The sequence below is a fragment of the Elephas maximus genome, chromosome 4 (assembly GCF_024166365.1).
Source record: "Elephas maximus indicus isolate mEleMax1 chromosome 4, mEleMax1 primary haplotype, whole genome shotgun sequence".
Taxonomy (NCBI): domain Eukaryota; kingdom Metazoa; phylum Chordata; class Mammalia; order Proboscidea; family Elephantidae; genus Elephas; species Elephas maximus.
This window is the reverse complement of record NC_064822.1, coordinates 143,096,911-143,117,637: the sequence shown is the minus strand read 5'-3', so window position 1 is coordinate 143,117,637 and position 20,727 is coordinate 143,096,911. Positions and strand designations below refer to the sequence as shown.

The 20,727-nt window shown below is 34.7% G+C and overlaps 1 protein-coding gene across 1 annotated transcript in view; it reads right to left on the bottom strand.

Annotated features, from left to right (window-relative positions):
• Positions 1-20,727, bottom strand: part of PTPRQ (protein tyrosine phosphatase receptor type Q) — a 253,498-nt gene that overhangs the window by 112,517 nt on the left and 120,254 nt on the right. The window contains 1 exon segment of the mRNA XM_049881583.1: positions 3,998-4,321. Coding sequence (XP_049737540.1) covers positions 3,998-4,321 — 324 coding nt within the window.

Below are 20,727 nucleotides of genomic sequence, written 5' to 3'. Positions count from 1 at the left end.
CAAATATTGAATTAAATGAACAAATATTTATTGGACATTTACTATTACAAACTTTATACCAGGTACTCTGGGGAACAGTAACAAGAGATATATTTAGTAGCCTAGAAAATAAAGCCTCTAAATCAAAGTTTATTTCACTATCTATGAAGGCCTAAGACAGCATTATTTTGTCCCTTGTGTATGTGTGTGTGTATAGTATGTTTAATGCTCTAAATAAGTGTCTTTTTTTAAGAAAACATAATCTAAGAAAATGGATTTGAAAGGGATCACCTTGTAATAATTCCAGATTTTTGAATTTTAAGTAAAAAGTTCCCTGTATCTCAGGGAACTTTATAAGCAATAAAATAACTTCTGAATACATAATAAATAAGTCCTGAAATATTTAAAAATTTAAAAGAATCTCAAGATGCATTGATAATTACTGGTAATTGGAATGCAAAAGCTGGAAACAAAGAAGAAGGACCAGTAGTTGAAAAATATGGCCTTGGTGATAGAAATGACTTCAGGGTCTGCATGATAGAATTTTGGAAGACTTATCCACTGCAAATACTTTTTTTCAACAATATAAACAGCGACTATACATGTGGACCTCACTGGATGGAATATACAGGAATCAAATTGACTACATCTGTGGAAACAGACAATGCAGAAGCTCAGTATCATCAGTCAGAACAAGGCCAGGGAGTGATTTTGGAAGAGTCATCAACTGCTCATAAGCAAGTTCAAGTTGAAGCTGAAGAAAACTGAAACAAATCCACAAGAGCCAAAATATGACTTCGAATATACCCCACCTGAATTAGGAGACCATCTCAAGAATGGATCCGATGCACTGAACACTAATGACGGAAGACCAGACGAGTGGTGGTGTGACATCAAGGACATCATACATGAAGAAAGCAAAATGTCATTAAAAACACAGGCAAGAAAGAAAAGACCAAAATGGATGTCAGAAGAGACTGTAAAACCTATTCTTGAACGTACAATATCTAAAGTGAATGAAAGAAATGATGAAGTAAAAGAGCTAAACAGAAGATTTCAAAGGGCCACTTGAGAAGACAAAGTATTAAAATGAAATGTGCAAAGAACTGGAGATGGAAAACCAAAAGGGAAGAACACACTCAGCATTTCTCAATTTGAAACAAGTGAAGAAAAATTCAAGTCTCGAGGTGCAATACTGAATGATTCTACGGGCAAAATATTGAATGATGCAGGAAGCATCAAAAGAAGATGAAAGGAATACACAGCCACTGTATCAAAAAGAATTGGTTGACATTCAACCATTTCAGGAGTCAGCATATGATCAAGAACCAGTGGTACTGAAGGAAGAGGTCCAAGCTGCTCTGAAGGCATTGGCGAATAACAAGGCTCTAGGAACTGATGGAATACAATTGAGATGCTTCGACAAATGGATGCAATGCTGGAAGCGCTCACTTGTCTATGCCAAGAAATTTGGAAGACAGCTACCTGGCTAACTTACTGGAAGAGGTCCATATTCATGCCCGTTCCAAAAAATGGTAATCCAACAGAATCTAGGAATTATCAAACAATATCATTAATATCACACGCAGGCAAACTTTAGCTGAAGGTAATTCAAAAATTGTTGCAGCAGAAAATGGACAGGGAACTGCAAGAAATTCAAGCCAGATTCAGAAGGGGATGTGGAACAAAGGATATCATTGCTGATGTCAGATGGATCTTGGATGAAAGCAGAGAATACTAGAAAGATGTTTACCTGTGTTTTATTAACTATGCAAAGGCATTTGACTGTGTGGATCATAACAAATTATGGATAACATTGTGAAGGATGGGAATTCCAGAACACTTAATTGTGTACATGAGGAACCTGTACGTAGACCAAGAGGCAGTCATTCTAACAGAGCAAGAGGATACTGCGTGGTTTAAAGTCAGGAAAGGTGTGCATCAAGGTTGTAATCCATTCACCATACTTATTCAATCTGTATGCTGAGCAAAGGATCCGAGAAACTGGACTATATGAAGGAGAATGAAGCATCAGGACTGGACAAAGACTAATTAACAACCTGTGTTATGCAGATAGCACGACCTTGCTTGCTGAAAACGAAGAGGACTTGCTGATGAAGATCAAAGACAACAGTCTTCACTATGGATTATACCTCAACATAAACTAAAACCAAAAACCAAACCCAGTGCCGTCGAGTAAACAAAAATCCTAACAACTGGACCAATAAGCAACATCATGATAAACCGAGAGAAGACTGAAGTTGTCAAGGATTTCATTTTACTTGGATCTGCAATCAATGTCCATGGAAGCAGCAGTCAAGGAATCAAACGACGTATTGCATTGAGCATATCTGCTGAAAAACACCTCTTTAAAGGTTAAAAAGCAAAGAAGTCACTTTGAGGACTAAGGAGCACCTGACCCAAGCCATGGTATTTTCAATCACCTCATATGCATGCGACAGCTGGATAATGAATAAGGAAAACTGAAAAAGAGTTGATCCCTTTGAATTATGGTATTGGCAAAGAATACTGAATATTCCACAGGCTTCAGGGGAATGAACAGATCTGTCTTGGAAGAAGTACAGCCAGAATTCTCTTTAGAAGTGAGGATGCCAAGACTTCATCTCACATAATTTGAACATGTTATCAGGAGGGATCAGTTTCTGGTGAAGGACATCATGCTTGGTAAAGTAGAGGATCAGTGAAAAAGATTAAAGCCCTCAACAAGATGGATGACACAGTGGCTGCAACAATGACTGTGAGGATGGTGCAGGACCGGCCAGTGTTTCATTCTGTTGTTCATAGGGTTGCTAGGAGTTGGAATCAACCCAAAGGCACCTAACAACAGCAATAAGTGTAAATCATGAAATGTTTAAAAGAATCTTCTAGAGTTTGTATTCTAGGGAGAAACATTAGGTAAAAATTTGTAAAAAAAACAGGCTATAAAATCACAATATTGCCAATAGCATTTGCAAAATAGCATGGTAACATAGGTCTATATTTGGAGAGTTTATGGGACTGGTATTGGGATGGCTTACATGGAATACTCACTTTAAATTTGCTCTGGGGGGCTTGGGCCAGGTATGGCATTTCAAAGAGAGAAAAGCCATTCTTCAGGGCTCTGGCTTGACGAATTTGTTTTGCTATTGATTTGCTTTGCATGGAAACCGTTACTATTCTATGTAGACAGTCCTCTAGGATAAGTAATATGTAACAGAAATTTACTTACTAATTATAGTTAATGCTCTTGTCTAAGTAACCAGAGAAACCAGTTTGCTTTAAAAAATAAAGCTAAAGTTCCAAGAGCAATCTTTACCTATATTTTAAGTGATTCCGTTTTTTGGGAACAGGGGAAAAAAAATTAAAGAGCATTTTCCTAAATACAAATGTCCTGAAAGATGTGTAAGTGGCAGAGTAATTTTAAGATTATTTTGTGTTTTTTTGTATTTTTTTCTTCTCTTCTTCTCATGCTAGGATTTGGACCCTTGGTATTTCTTGGCCTCAGAATTTTGTATAAGTGAAAAGCACAAGCTGCTCGGAGACAGATTTGTTATCACACAAGCATGCATTAGTGTGAGTGAGTGAGTGAGTGTGTGTGTGTGTGTGTGTGTGTGTTAAAGCCTGAAGTGACTAAAAAGATCATAAAGCCTGGCTTAGAAGCAGCAGAGCTTCCAGAAAGGAAGGAAAAATGAATGTGGGCATGGACCAAGCAAGGGCACTAAATGGCAATCAGTATGGCCTAATGACAGACCACAAGAAAGGCTTCCTACAGTGCTTTGTTGCAAGATAAGAACCTAGGACCTTGATATAACTCTGAGAGTTTGGAAAAAAAAAATCTTAGTAACACTAAAATTGTATTTTCCATCTGGTTTCAATGAAATTAAAAATAAAGATGTTATTGTGTGAGCTAGTTTGGGTCTAACTCAGTAATTTTGTATGTTCATTGATTTTATACACAATTGCATAAGTAGAAATCAGTAAAAATATATATCAGGACAAAACGAAATTCGTTACTTACGGCCAGGCAAGGTTTGTGTAGAAATCCAATTCGAAGCATTGCCATAGCCTGCATTGGTACTGGCAGCCACTTGGAATCTATACCACCTAAATTTCTTTAATCCATATATTGTCTCTTCAGTTACGTCAGCTTCATAAAGGTACTGAATTTTTTGATATTCAACACATTCTTCAGATTGCCATTCTCTGCATTTTTGAGCACGAAGTTGAGTAATAATCTTGTAATTTTGGAAGTAGCCAAGGATAGTATCAGGTCTTATCCACGTTAGTGTTGCACTAGTTGACCGAACATTAGAAAAAGCAATATTTGTGGGAACACTGGGAACTAAAAATTAAAAGGAAAAAATTAAAAATGATTGGAATTGCCAGATATTTTGTAAAAGTTCTATGTACAAAATAAATGCAAATTTATATTTGCAGATTTTAATATGTCATAAATATTGAACTCAAAGTGAACAAGCAACTTGAGATTTCACTGAAGATAAACAAACTATCAGATGCAAGCAGGGGTGGATTCACCAGTGAGCAAGGTATGAATGGGTTTACTTGTATTTACTTACTTACCTGTAGTGTACAATTTCACATGGGTTTCATCACATTTTTGAAAAACAGGTTCAAAGAAGGCAAAACAATTGTGATTTTTTAAAAAATTCCCTGCCTTGCTTTCAACTCTAAGCATAAGAGGCTTATATAAATGTAACATTGCCTTCATATATAAACAAAAATTTTACTGGTATGAAACAAAATTACATGCTCTTATAATCCTAAATAATTCCTGAAATATAGTCTGTTTTTAATATTCAGTTCCCAAGAAAGACTTTTTTTTATATTTAAATGTCTTGATAAACTCAAGCAAACTATAAACATGGCAAATATTGATTTATGAAACAAATTCAAACAAGTAAGATTACTGAATGAATTAAAAATTTATATAATTAGTTGATTTTGATTTTATCTTGCAAATATTTAAAATCAACTAAACCCTTTTTATAACATCCCAGAACACTGATATTAATATACAGACTGAGCTGTGTGTATATCACCTTCTGTTATATGGCCTTACTTGTAAAAATTTTCAGCAGTGGAACTGTATGGTACGGCCATTTTGAAAAACAATCTGGCATTTCTCAATCCATTGAACATAAAATTACCATAGGACTCAGCAATTCCACTCCCAGGTATGTACCCGAGAAAAATGAAAACATATTTCCACACAAAAACTTGTACAAAAAGCTTATAACAGCATTATTCACACTAGCCAAAGGGTAAAAACAAATGTGCATCAACTGACGAATGAACAAAATGTAGTATATCTATGCAATGAAATATTATTCAGCCATAAAAAGGAATGACGTATTTGTTCATGCTACAACATGGATGCATCTTGGAAACATTATGCTCAGTGAAAGTCAGTCACAAAAGACCACATATTATACAAATCCATTCATAAGAAATGTCCAGAAAAGGGAAATGTATAAAGACAAAAGGTAGATTAACGGTTACTCAGGGCTGGGGGTGGGGATCAAGGGAGCGATAGCCAAAGAGTATGGGGCTTCTTTTTGAAGTGGTGAGAATGTTCTAAAATTAACTGTGAAAATAGTTGCATGTACTGTGATTATACTAAAAGCATTGACTTGTACACTTCAAATGGGTGAACATTATGGTATGTGAATTATATAAGTCTGTTGAAATTTTTTGTTCAGCAGACTAAAACTGATTCACAGCTTCTAGTACTCTTCCAATAAGTTTTACAGAGAAAGAAACTTCTAAATAGAGCAGTGCTTTTACTTAACTAGGAAACAAGCTCCAAGAAAGAGTTATTTTTAACCTAGCTAAAGGAAATGCACCAACCGTTGTGGTTGCTTTCCATGTGGCAGGCTAAATGATTGGCTTTCTACAGACACACCGTGTTTGGCACATATGGGCACTTAAAAAGTGTTTGCTGACTGAGTGAATAAACTACTGTTCATTGAAGGAGTCCTTTGATTTTTGTGTGGTACAAACTCTAACCATATTTTTCAATTAAACGAACTAGAAATTAATCTGAGGCCAAACAGAGTAAAACTCGTAGGCAGTTTTTTTTTTATAAGATTATCTCAGAGGCACTCAGAAATGACCAGCAGTAACCCTCATTTTTATCCAGTATCTTCTCTTTTGATGAACTGTGTATTGAACTAGACTACTTCAAGGCGACTGCCCTATTGAATTACAGATACAAAAAGGATTACACTCATTTTAGCATGGAGAATCGGATTTCCATTCTTTAAGAATGACTAAAAACCTCAAACTCTTTCTATTCACAGATGGTACTAATTTGAACACATCATTCCATGCTTCCTGGAGTAATCACGCAGCTTGCTTAGATTTTCTAAACATGACTGAACTGTGATGAAGCGATCAACATTCACCGCCAAGGTATTCAGTAAATTACATTTTTATTCATAAATTATTCTTATCTGTGAAATACTTTCATCATGGTTAAAACGAAGGGCCTGTAGATCCATAAAAATAAGATTTGTTACAGGTTTAAATGCATGCCAGCTTTAGTGATTATTTAGTAGATTCTACTTTTTTTTTTACCTAGAAGATAAAAATGTGTATAAAATGTAATCATTTTGTAAGCTCCTGAATATTAATGAGTGCAAGATGCTGACCCCATGATAGGCTCCTGGCGGGACTTTGTGTTAACTTCTCACTAACCTGGTTAAGTACACTAATGTGGAAGACTAAATTTCATGAATTCTCTATTTATAACAATGTTTTTACCTACAAGCACAGGTGTACCCTGTTTTAATCAAAATAGATGTTGAAAATTTTATATCTATAAGGCATACAAAAGTATTGTACAAATGTTCCTAATATTAACAATATTTTATAAGTTGGAATTGACTTGAGAGCAAGTAACAACAATTTTGTCTGTAGAAATTTTTAATAATCTACAACCTTTTTAGAGACCCAATATAAATACAATCTTAGCATGCCCAAGTAAAAATACATATTTCTAACACTAACAATATGAATCAATAAAAAATTTGTAATTCCTGCAAAGTTGAGTGCAAAGCAAATTTCAGCATACTAAATATAAATTTTTCACTAACTTGCATTCAATAAACGGCAATTACTGAACATTCAAGCTGAATGCTCGAGCAGGTTACAAGTCTTAAGGTTTAAGCTCTTTTTATACATACATGAAAAATAATTTAGCTAACAGGAACAGCCACAAAGAGGTAATGGCAACAGGAAAGGCTCAATGAAAGGAGAAAATCTGGGGCTGTAATTTAAAGAAACAACTAAGAATTAGTAGAGATGTGGAAGAGAAGATGTCCAAGTAGACTGAGTATGGAGAGAGAGATATAAGTGAAAATAAAATGTTTAAGGGCTGGAAAGTAGACTTTACTGGAAAAAAAAAGTCTAGGAAGCAGTAAGAAATAAAAAAAAAAAGGAGGGTGGTTAGGATATCGGGTGGGTTTTTATTGAAAGGCACTGAAATTCTGAGAGAGAAGTTTTGATGGTTTCTGTAAGATGAGAACAACTGGCATAGTAAAGGAAACTTAAGGAAAAGACTGAGCCTTCATATAGCCTGTCGTTATGAGAAGGTAACTTTTATAGAAACCAGTTAGAATTAGTCAATGTTCAGCCATTTCAAGAAGTAACATATGATCAGGAACTGATAGTACCAAAGGAAGAAGTCCAAGTTGCACTGAAGGCACTGGCAAAAAACAAGGCTCCAAAATTGATGGAATATCAGTATCAATTAAGATGTTTCAACAAATGGATGCAGTGCTGGAGGTGCTCAGTCATCTATGCCAAGAAATATGGAAGACAGCTTCCTGGCCAACTGACTGGAAGAGATCCATATTTATGCCTATTCCCAAGAAAGATGATCCAACTGAATGTGGAAATTACTAAACAATATCATTACTATCACAAGCAAGTAAAATTTTGCTGAAGATCACTCAAAAGCAGCTGCAGCAGTATATCAACAGGGAGCTGCCAGAAATTCAGTCTGGTTTTAGAAGAGGACGTGGAACCAGGGATATCCTTGCTGGTGTCAGATGGGTCCTGGCGGAAAGCAGAGAATACCAGAAGGATGTTTACCTGCGTTTTATTGACTATTCAAGGGCATTTGACTGTTCAGATCATAACAAATTACGGATAACATTATGAAGAATGGGAATTCCAGAAAACTTAATTGTGCTCAAGAGGAACCTTTACATAGATCAAGAGGCAGTTGTTCTGACAGAACAAAGGGAAACTGGGTGGTTTAAAGTCAGGAAGGGTGTGCGTCAGGGTTGTATTCTTTCACCATACCTATTCAATCTGTATGCTGAGCAAAATAATCTGAGAAGCTGGACTACATAAAGAAGAACCTGCATTATGCAGATGACACATCCTTGCTTCCTGGAAGTGAAGAGGACTTGAAACACTTACTGATGAAGATCAAAGACCACAGCCTTCAGTATGGATTGCACTTCAACATAAAGAAAACAAAAATCCTCACAACTGGACCAATAAACAACATCATGATAAATGGTGAAGAGATCGAAGTTATCAAGGATTTCATTTTACTTGGATCCACAATCAATACTCATGGAAGCAGCGGTCAAGAAATCAAAAGACGCATTGCATTGGGCAAATCTGCTGCAAAGGACCACTTTGAAGTGTTGAAAAGGAAAGATGTCACCTTGAAGACTAAGCTGTGCCTGACCGAAGCCATGGTGTTTTCAATTGCATCATATGCATGTGAAAGCTGAGCTATGAATAAGGAAGACCAATGGGGAATTGACACCTTTAAATTGTGGTGTTGGCAAAGAATATTGAATATAGCATGGACTACCAAAAGAATGAACAAATCTGTCTTGGAAGAAGTACAACCAGAATGTTCCTTAGAAGCAAGGATGGCGAGACTGCATCTTACATACTTTGGACATGTTGTCAGGAGGGATCAGTCCATGGGGAAGGATATCATGCTTGGTAAAGCACAGGGTCAGTGGAAAAGAGGAAAACCCGTAATGGCGGTGGATTGACACAGTGGCTGCAACAATGGGCTCAAGCATAACAACGATTGTAAGGATGGTGCAGGGCCAGGCATTGTTTCCTTCAGTTGTTCATAGTGTCACAATGAGTAGGAACCATCTCGATGGCACCTAAAAACAACCCAACAACAACAAAATAGCATTTATCAAAATATGCTACACAGATTCTTTTTAAGTGGTACTAGAAAGCTGGGAATATGAATTGACACGCTGTCATTAGTGTGCAATATTAAGTCATCTTATGATATAAGCTTATTCCATTTACACACACACACACACAAAGCTAGAGTATCCATAAGAAGGGCTAACGTTTCCTAAATATTTTTTGTCTATTCCAATGCATAAGCAGATTTACAACTGGGGTTCCAAAGTTCTATGGACTATAGCCATAAGAATTTTAGCCTTTGAATGAAATATTGACAGTATAATTTATTTATAAAAGTATTTAATATAACTTATTCTGAAAAAAGAGTTCTGGAGAACACTAGAAGGAAAATTGGTTAGAGTGTTCTATTTGGAGACGAAGTGAATCGACTTTATAGTCATTAGTTTGATAGCTTTATATAGCAAGTCAATTCATAATATCTATCAAAAAATGATAATTTTTATTTGAAACTGTTTATCTCAAACAGTTCTTGGGAGAGTAATTACATAGTAGAGTTAATTGTCTGTTAAGACCATGCTACGACAGCTGGAGACTAAATTGAATCTTGACAGTGATGAAGAAACTGGAAAGACAAACTGATTTGAGGGGATTGACTGGATGATGTATATAATAAATAAATGTTAGCTTCATATCTTATTTGGATGGATGAATAGAGATGTCTTGAAAGGAAAAACTTAGTTTGGCATAAGAGGTCAGGTAAAACCAATGTGAGAGATATTTATATATATACATTGCAACTGAAACCATGAGAGCAAATGCACATTTGAGGGGAGTGCTTATAGCATCTGAACAGCAGATGATGAAGAACTGAGTCTCTGGTCAAGTCAATAGTTAATGGACAATGAAGTAGAATAGAAAAAAGAAACTCATGCCTGTCAATGTCTGGAACATGTAGATACTTAATAAATATTTGTTGAATATAATAATTTGTTCATTTATTCACTTATATCAATAATTAATCTCTAATTATTAATACAAGGGAAAATTTGACAAATTAACCAGTGCATGGATTTCAATGTTTATTGTACTTAAATGCCACTTAAAACCATTACTCTCTTCTAAGGTCTGTCACTATACAGCACATCTTCAAAATATAAAAAAGGAGTCCTGGATTCAAAGTTTGGGAAGATAAGTATAAGAAGTAAAGTCTAATTTGTATTTTTCAAGGATTCAATAAGAGAAAGAGAGACTAAAAGCAGAGATGGAAGGAGAAACAATCAACAGAGAAAGGATCAAAGCATGGTGTGAATTTGGGTACTCTGAGGAGTAAAGCAACCAATAAAAAAAAGCCAGATTGCTAAAAGATTTTTAAAAACAAAAGTGTCTAGAGTTCAATATAAAGTCATGTGTATGTTTGGAATGTAAACCTTTCTCCTATGTTAACAAGTAATCAGTCACCATTGAGTTGATTCCAACTCATGGACACCTCATGTGTGTTAGAATAGAATTTTGCTCCATAGGGTTTTCAATGTTTGATTTTTCAGAAGTAGATTATCAGGCCTTTCTTCCGAGGCATCTCTGGGTTAACTTAAATGCCAACCTTTCGGTTAGTAGTTGAATGCTTTAACCATTTGCACCACCCAGGGACCCCCCATCACCAAATATTCTGTAAGGCTAACATACACCAAAGTGCTTGGTGTGAGCAGTATTTTACCAAAATCACAAAGGTAGCTGAGTTTCACAATTTAGTTGCAAAACTAATTTTGCAGAAACCACCAAAAATTTAATACCAAAATATTCTATCCCCAAATTTAATAAGTTTGAAGGATTCTGGTCTGGTAATAACAGAATAGCTTATATCAGACCAACACTCCTGCAGATAACAAGTAAGAATTCTGAGGGAGGGAGGAAGGGAAACAAACAGCTATTGATTTGAGGTGTCAGAGAATGGAATATGGGGTTGCCAGAGTAGCTAGAAAAGGAAGGAGCTTCAGAGTGGGATAAATCCAAATTCTGGGCATAAACTTCCCTGAAGCTTTTGGCTAATTTTTTAATCGTGCATGAAGGAGAGTCCAAGGAGCACAGCAAAAAGCAATTGCTGAAAAACTGAGTAAAAATTGTAGCTCCTGCCCATTGCAGTGGAGACAGAGTATAGAGTCTGAAACTCACAAAATTAAGGACTTGGTGAACAGCTCAGCCTTCGCATTGAAACCCAGAAGGGCTATACCTTTACTTTACTCTATGTCCTAGAATTAAAGTTTTCACTCTAGAGCTAAGGGTGAAACCAAAACAAAGCACTAAATCACATCTCCACAAAGGTGATCAGTCAATAATTTTGGCCTATCAGAACAAAAATCAACATTCTTCCAAGGAAGATAACAAAACCCAGAATTTCTGCAAAAAATTATCAACAATGTCTAGTATAAATTTAAAATTTGTTAGGAAGATAGGAAAAATTAATTGTCACAGGGAAACGTGACTCAGTCAAGAGAAATAAGCGGTTTATAGAAACAGGTCACAGGATAACTCAACTGTAAGAATTAGCAGAAAAGAACTTTTAAAGAACTATTGTAAATATTTTATTTTACTTAATAAAAAAGATGACCATAATTAGAAGGAAAATGACTCAGTGCAGAAATGGCAATAATGAAATAGAATTAAATGAAGATTCTAGAATTTAAAGGTATAATGTCTGAAATGAAAAAATCACTGGACCTGCTTAACAAACACCAGAATAAAAATGGCAGAATAAAGTGTCAGTAAACTTGACACTAGAGCAATTGAACTTCTCCAGATGAAGAACAAAGGGGGAAAATAAAAGAGTGAAAACAAGTACATAGAGCCTCAATCACTTAAGGGATAATACCAAATGGTATGTAATTGCTGTACCATAAGGTTAAAATGAAGAAAGAGGGCAGAAAAATATTTGAAAAAAATAATGGGCAAATTTTTCTCAAAATTTGGGAAAATATCAATTTAGAAATACAAAAAGCTCATTGAGTCCAGAGCAAAATAAATGTAAGAAAAACCACACTAGCCACATCATTGTCAAACTACTTAAAAGATTTAAAAATAAATAAATCTTGAGAAGTGCCAGAGAAAATAATACATTTAACACACAAGAACAATACAAATGGTAGCTGACTTCTCATCAGAAACAATGCATACTAGAAGACAAAGAAACGACAACTTTAAAGTGAGAAAAAAAACAAAAAATTGCCCACCCAAAATTCTATTTCCAGAAAAAATATTCTTTGAAAGTCAAAGAAAAATATATTTTTCATATAAATAAAACCCGAGATAATTTTTTGCCAGCGTACATGCACTACAATAGATACTAAAGGAAATCCTTCAGCCTAAAGGGAAATAACTTCAGATGCAACTTGGAACTACAGAGACAAATGAAGAACAGCAGAAAGGCAAGTTTATCTAAATATCTACTGGTGCTATAATAAAAATAATAAAATAAATTTTGTGGGGTTTACAACCTACACAGATACAGAATATTTAAAGTATATGGATGAAAAATATATGACAAGAATGGCACAAAACATGGATAGTATTATACTTCTCTAAGTTTTGTATATTTTATGTGAAGTTGTACAATATAAGTAGATAAGAAAAGAAATCCTTGTAATCTCTTGAGAAACCACTATAAAAATAATAATACCAGGAAGTATAGATAATAAGCCAACAGAGGGATTAAAATAGGATGCTAAAGATATTAAAATAAGTCCCAATAAAAGAGGAACTAAAAAAAAAAAAAAAAAAGTAGGACAAATAGGAAGCAAACAGCAAAAAGTAGGTCTAATTTCAACTATTAATAGTAACTTTAAATCTAAATAGATTAAATACTTCATTTTAAAAGCAAAGGTCATCAGACAGGATAAAAAAGAAAAATCCACTTTTATGGTGTTCAAAAGAGACATGCTTTACTATCTACCAGAGACAAATTTTAAATATGATGATACAAATAATTTGGAAGTAAGGATAGAAAAAGACATACTATACAAAGGGTAAACAAACGAAATGTGTGGCTATATTAATATCAAACACAGTAGGCTTTAAAACAAGGAATATTCCCAAAGATAAAGAGGGAGAGTTTATGATGGCTAAAGGGCCAGTTAGTCAGAAAGATGTAACATTTGTAAATATGTATGCATTTAATAAAAACGCTTTAAAGTACATGAAGCAAAAACTGGCAGAACTAAAAGAAGAGATGGAAAAAGCCACAATCATAATTGGATATTTTAATATTTCCTTCTCAATAACTGAGAATAATCAAGCTAAAAAGGGTAAGAATATAGAAGACGTGAGAAATACTATCAATATCACTGAACTAATATAAAGGACACTCTAGCGAATAACTGAAAAATAGACATTTTTTTCATGTGCACATGAACACTCAACAAGATAAATCCTATCTTGAGCATAGAACAAGCCTTTATTTAAAGTCTAAATTTAAAAATATTAAATGTTACAGAAATAGTCTCTGACAACAATGGAATTAAACTAAAAATCTATGATGTAAGGATTTCTACAAAAGCCTAAAATGTTTGTAAGTTTAACATATGAAATGATCATGGCTCAAAGACGAGAACTCAAGAGAAATTAGAAAATATTTGAATCTGAAAATAAAATTATAATGTGTGATATATAGCTAAAGAATTACTTAGAAGGAAATTTATATCTATAAATGGCTATCTTTAAAAAGAGACAAGCTTTAAAATCATTGTTGTGGATTGAGTTATGTCTCCAAAAATGTGTGTTGTAAATTCTTTTCTTTTTTTTATGCCTATACGGTCACTATGAGTCAGAACTGACTTGATGGCAACGGATTTGGCTTTTTTCTTTTTCTTTATAGCTATACTTGTGGCCATACCTGTAGTTTTGTTATGTTAATGGCAGTATTAGTGTAGGGTATATTTTAAGTCAATCTCTTTTGAGATATTGAAGAGATTAAACAAGCAAGCCTGAGAAGCAGAGAAGGGGAAAGACAGATGCCACTGCACATGAACATCACCAAGGAACCAAGATCTTCCCGCCAGAGCTGACAGAAAAAGCCTTTCCCTAGAGCTGGCGCCCTGAATTCAGACTTCTAGCCTCCTAACTGTGGGAAAGTAAATTTCTGTTCATTAAAGACATCCACTTGTGGTATTTATGTTATAGCAGCGTTAGATAACTGAGACAATCATGATCTATATTTTTAACTTAAAAAAAACATAAAAAAGAGTACATTTAACCCAAAATATTTATAAAGGAGGAACTATAAAAGAGAGAAATTAATGAAATGTAAAATAGACAAACAATAGAGAAAATCGATAAATTCAAAAGTTCGTTGCCTTGGTCTTCTAGTACTGCTATAACAGAAATACCACAAGTGGGTGCTTTAACAAAGAAAAATTTATTCTCTCACAGTCCAGTAGGCTAGAAGTCCAAATTCAGGGTGCCAGCTCCAGGGGAAGGCTTTCTTTTTCTGTTGGGTCTAGAGGAAGGTCCTTGTCATCAGTCTTCCCTTGGTCTGGGAGCATCTAGTGCAGGAACCTCAGGTCCAAAATACCACTCTGCTCCTGGTGCTTCTTTCTTGGTTGTATGAGGTCCCCCCCTCTCTGCTTGCTTCCCTTCTCTTTTTATCTCTTGAAAGCTAAAAGGTGGTATAGACCACACCCCAGGGAAGTCCTTTCATGCTGGATCATGGATTTGACCTGGTAAGGGTGTTACAATCCTACCCTAATCCTCTTTAACATAAAATTACGACCACAGAATACTGGGGATCATGGCCTAACCAAGTTGATAAACACTTCTTTTTTTGGCGGGCGGACATAGTTCAATCCATGACATTGGTTCTTTAGAAAAATTAATAAATTTTATGAACATCTGATGAATAAAAAAGAGAGAAAGCAAAAATTATCCATAGCATGAATGAAAACAAGAATATCACTACAGATACCAAATAACCTTAAATCAATAAATTTGACAGCTTAGATGAAATGGTCAAATTCCTTATAAACATAACTTGCACAAAATGATACAGAAAACATGAATAATCCTATATCAAAGAAGTGAATGTAAAATAAATAAATAAATGATTTTTAACAAACTACCACAATAGAAAACTTCAGTGAATTCTACCAAACATTTTAGATTAAATAATAATAATATTTTGAAAATAAAGGAGGAAAGAATGCTTTCCAACTAGTTTATTTGACAGCATAACCTTGGTATAAAAACATAAGAAAGATATTATAATAAAAGAAAATTACACACAATATCTATCTTGAACATAGACTAAAAAAAAAATCCTAAGCAAAGTCTTAGCCAAACAAACCCAGCCACATGTAAAAGGATAACACATCCGGTCAACTGTGGTCTATCTCAGGAATGTAAATTTGTTTTAACGTCCGAAAGTAAATCACCTAACTTAACACATTATCAGAATTAAAGAGAAAAAGACATAAAGGCATGTGATTATCTCAATAAAATCAAAAGATCATGTGAGAAAATTCAACACCAATTCATAGCAGTCACAGAAAACTGGAAATAGAAGGACTCTTCCTCAATTTGATAAAAGGCATCTACAGAATGCCTACAAGAAACATCATAAAAAATTGTGAAGGAATGCATGGTTCCTCCATGGCTGCGTATCTGTAGTCTGTTGAAGGGCAGCAGTATCAACATCCTTATGATCAGCTATTTGTTCTTTAAGTATTCATTTATGTTCAGTTCAAAGTTCACTTCCAGCATTATCACTTTCATACTTTGCTGCACTTTCGTCTTTGTTGGCCAATATGTCGTGTGAATTTATCACTGGGTGACAAGGAGGCAACAGCACTACACACTTTTCTGCCTGTGCATGAACTGAAAAGAGATGTGTAGTGACCAGTCAGTGACAGACTATGACTTCTATTTAGCACTGTACTGGAGTGTCTAGTCAGTGCAATAAGCCAAGAAAAAAAGAAAAGTCATAGAGTTTAGAAAGAAAAGGTAAAAACACCTTTATTTGCAGATGACCTAATTTTTCTTTAATGTAGAAAAGTCTAAGGAAAATATAGAAAAGCCTTCTAAAACTAATAAGTGAATTTAGGATATTCATAGGATAAATGTACACTATCAATTGTATTTCTATATTCTGCATCAAACAATTGGTAACTAAAATTAAAATAATTCATCTTGGAATAACATAAAAACATTTAATACTTAAGAATAATTGTAACAAGAAACATCAAAACTCATTTGCTAAAAACTATAATTTCTAAAAGATATTAAAAAGACTTTAATAACTGTAAAACTATACCACGTTCATGTATCACAATATTAAGAGGCCCATTATCCCCAAAGTCATGCATAGATTCGATGCAATCCCAGTTTTGCAGATTTTATGTAAAATTTGATAAGATGATTCTAATTTTAAAATTTATATGGAAATCCAAAGAACCAAAAATACTTAAAACAATCTCAAAAAAGAACACATTCATAAGACTTACACTATCTGATTTTAAGACTTATTATAAAGCTATGGTAATCTATATGGTGGCTGCAACAATGGGCTCAAGCATAAAAATGATTGTGAGGATGATGCAGGACTGGGCAGTGTTTTGTTCTGTTGTCCATAGGGTCGCTATGAGTCGGAACCAACTCAATGGCACCTAACGACAACAACAATTTATACAGTGTGACATCAGTGTAAAGCTACACAAATAAAACAAAAGAATAAAATCCAGAAATACATTCAAATAAATAGGGTCAACTGATTTTTTTAAAAAACTATCAGCAAATTAAAAGGGAAAGAAAAGTCTTTCAACAAATAGTTACAGAAAAATTTATAAATATATGGGGGAAAAATGAACCTCAAATGATACCTCACACTACACACAAATAATTCAGGATAAATCATAGCTATAAATGTAAAAGTTAAATTATAAAATTTATAGCTAATCTCCTAAACTGTGAGAAAATAGATTTCCGTTTGTTAAAGCCACTCACTTGCTTTATTTCTGTTACAGGAACACTAAAAAACTAAAAAAAAAAAAATTTTTTTTTTATACCATCATTTAGTTAAATAACACTGATCCCCCAAAACAGGGGGGGATGTTATACTAACTGTGACTAATTACATAAAGTAAAAACTTCACTGCTAGCTGCTCAGTCCACAAAATCATTACATACATAACAGATGCAAATCATGGTCAATATCTATAAGGTCATCCTTTTCATAGTCTGTCACTGACTGGTCACTACACATCTCTTTTCAGTTCATGCACAGGCAGAAAAGTGTGTAGTGCTGTTGCCTCCTTGTCGCCCAGTGATAAATTTACATGACGTATTGGCCAACAAAGACAAAAGGGCAGCAAAGTATGAAAGTGATAATGCTGGAAGTGAACTTTGAACTGAACATAAATGAATACTTAAAGAACAGATAGCTGATCATAAGAATGTTGATACTGCTGCCAATCAAGAGATTCCAGATACGCAGCCAGAGAAACTTACTGAAGACAAACTTAAGCACATTAATGAGAAAAGCGGTGTGATGAAAAGAAAGAAGATGTCTCAAATGTAATAACACACAGCAAAAGAACTTCACGTTAAAGAATTCTCAGAAATGTCTCACAACACTGAAAATGCAAAGGATAATACGTTAGAAGCTGATCCAAACTTTGAAAGGATTATAACAATTTGTCAAGGCGTAGAAAAGATGCTCACTCTATCATAAGCCAAATAATAAGAAAAAGAAAGCAACCACTCTTGGTGAGTTTTAAAAAGTAATAGTAAAACTATAATTCTTAATGTTTTTAATGTAATTACAGTGTACTAAATAAATATTTTCATTTTCCTATATACTTATGGAGCCCTGGTCGTACAGCAGTTAAGAGCTATGGCTGCTAACCTAAAGGTCGCCAGTTCGTATCCACCAGCTGCTCCTTGGAAACCCTATGGGGCAGTTCTACTCTTTCCTATAGGATTGCTATGAGTTGGAATTAACTTGACAGCAATGGGGTTTTTTTTGGTTTTATATATTTATAACAAAAAGTAAAGGGTTTTTCATGTTATGACCAAAAAAATTTAAAGATCTTGGAGCAGTTATAAATTTTCCCATTGATTATTAAGATTGCTAGCACAAATTTAGCCTGTACGGTCATTTTTATGGTCTCACATTATCATGTAAAGCAAGGACTGACTGTATCTGAATGGCCAATAAGCACACAAAAGTGTGCAAGATCATTAGTCATCAGGGAAATGAAAATTAAAATCACAATGTGATACTCTTTTACACCAACTGGAATGGCTAAAAAGAGTGATAACACCAAATACTGGTGAGAATGAGAATTAGAACTCTTATATTTTGCCGGCGTATGTGTATTTAAAATAGTAAAACCACTTAAGAAAACTGTCATGTTTTTGAACATTTAAACACGCACCTAGCCTATGACCCAGCAATTCCATGAAAAAGATTTGTACAAGGATATCTACTGCACATTTATTCTGGAACTGTCCAAATGTCCATCAAAAGAAAACAGACACAAAAATGAGATATCTATATATCTTGGTTAGGCCATGATTCCCAGTATTGTGTGGTTGTCCTCCATTTTGTGATTGCAATTTTATGTTGAGAGGATTAGGGTGGGACTGTAACACCTCCCTGATCCAAGGTAAAAGGAGTTCCCCGGGTGTGTGGCCTGTACCACCTTTTATCTCTCTAGAGATAAAAGGAAAGGAAAGCAAGCAGAGAGTGGGGAGCTCACACCACCAAGAAAGCTGCACCAGGAGCAGAGCACATCATTTGGACACGGGGTCCCTGTGCCTGAGAAGCTCCTGGACCAGGGGAAGATTGAGGACAAGGACCTTCCTCCAGAGCCAACAGAGAGAAAGCCTTCCCCCGGAACTGACACCCTGAATTTGAACTTACAACCTACTAGACTGTGAGAAAATAAATTTCTCTTTGTTAAAGCCATTCGCTTGTGGTATTTCTGTTATGGCAGCACTAGATGACTAAGCCTGTGTGTGTGTGTGTGTGTGTACTTTCTAATATTTTATAAAGTAAGACTTTTTATAGAAAAAAACCATGATATATGTAATATATATGGTGTATGTGCATCCATGTGCATACCCATATACACATACACCACATACATGTGTATGTATACATCCATTTACATTTATACACCATATTTATATTCAACCCATTGCCGTCAAGTCGATTCTGACTCACAGGACAGAGTAGAACGCCCCCATAGGGTTTCCCAGGGGTACCTGGTGGATTTGATCCTTTTGGTTAGCAGTTGAACTCTTAATCACTGTGCCACCAGGGCTCCAATGTGTATCAATAAGAAAATGACTCAACAATAAAGAACAAAGAACTGAAACCTGCAACAGCATGAATTTCACAATTACACTGAAGAAATAAGCCAGACACAAAAGAGTACAATATAACTTAAGAACAACTAAAACTAAATTAGCTGAAATCAGGACAATGGTGGACTGGGGAGTGGGGGCGGGGCACAAGGAAACTTTCTGTGTAGGATGGAAATGTAACATATGTTGATTGAGTGGTGGTATATGGGTGAATATATTCGCCAAAACTCAATTGTACACTTAAATTCTATGTATTTCACTGTATGTAAATTTCGGATAAGAAAATAATTTTTTATAAAAAGCTTTTGTATAGGAAATGTAGCAATAATATTTAAAATGAGTCACAAATAATATATGTATAAAGGAATTAAAATTCCAGACACTACTACTTTCTACTTGGTATTTTATAATGCTAGACTTTTATCAAAAAAAAGTCATGACTAGATTATAAATTTTATTGTATCTTTCATTTATCCATCCTAGAAAGGAAGCCTTATAGACCAGCCCAAGGATATCAGCCACTGCTTCCAACAATCTCTTCGTAACTGCTGAATCTGTAATATTTTGGGAATTGCACCCTATCCAGCTTTTAGTAAGCATGTTCTGTATGTTCAAACATTTCTCTACAATAGCATCCTAAACCCAAAGTTAGTTTTAAATTTCAAGTTTGAACTTTAAAAATGTTATTCTCATATATAACAAATATCATTAATGTAATTTCATTTAAAGGGGTCCTGGTGGTGCGGTGGTTAAGCACTCAGCTGTTAACCAAAAGATCAGCTATTTGAACCCACCGGCCACTCCACGAGAGAAAGATGTGATAGTTGGCTTCTGTAAAGATTTAAAAAGAAAAACAAACTAAACCCATTGCCACCAAGTCAATTCCGACTCATAGTGACCCTATAGGACAGAGTAGAAGTGCTCCACAGGGTTTCCAAGGAGCAGCTGGTGGATTCGAACAGCTGACCTTCTGGTTAGCAGCTGAGCTTTTAATCACAACCTTGGAAACCCTATGGGGCAGTTCTACTCTGTTTCTACAGAGTTGCCATAGAGTTGCTACGAGTTGGAACCAGAAATGGGTTTGGTCTGCATTAATCACGTAAAAAAAAATTTTAAATATGTTCTTGGTTTTTCAAAAACCTTATCTAAAATAATGCAATTGAATTAGAAAATTGGGCTACTGTTTCTAACACACCCATTAATTGGCACTGATTTCATTATCGTGATCCATATGGAAGA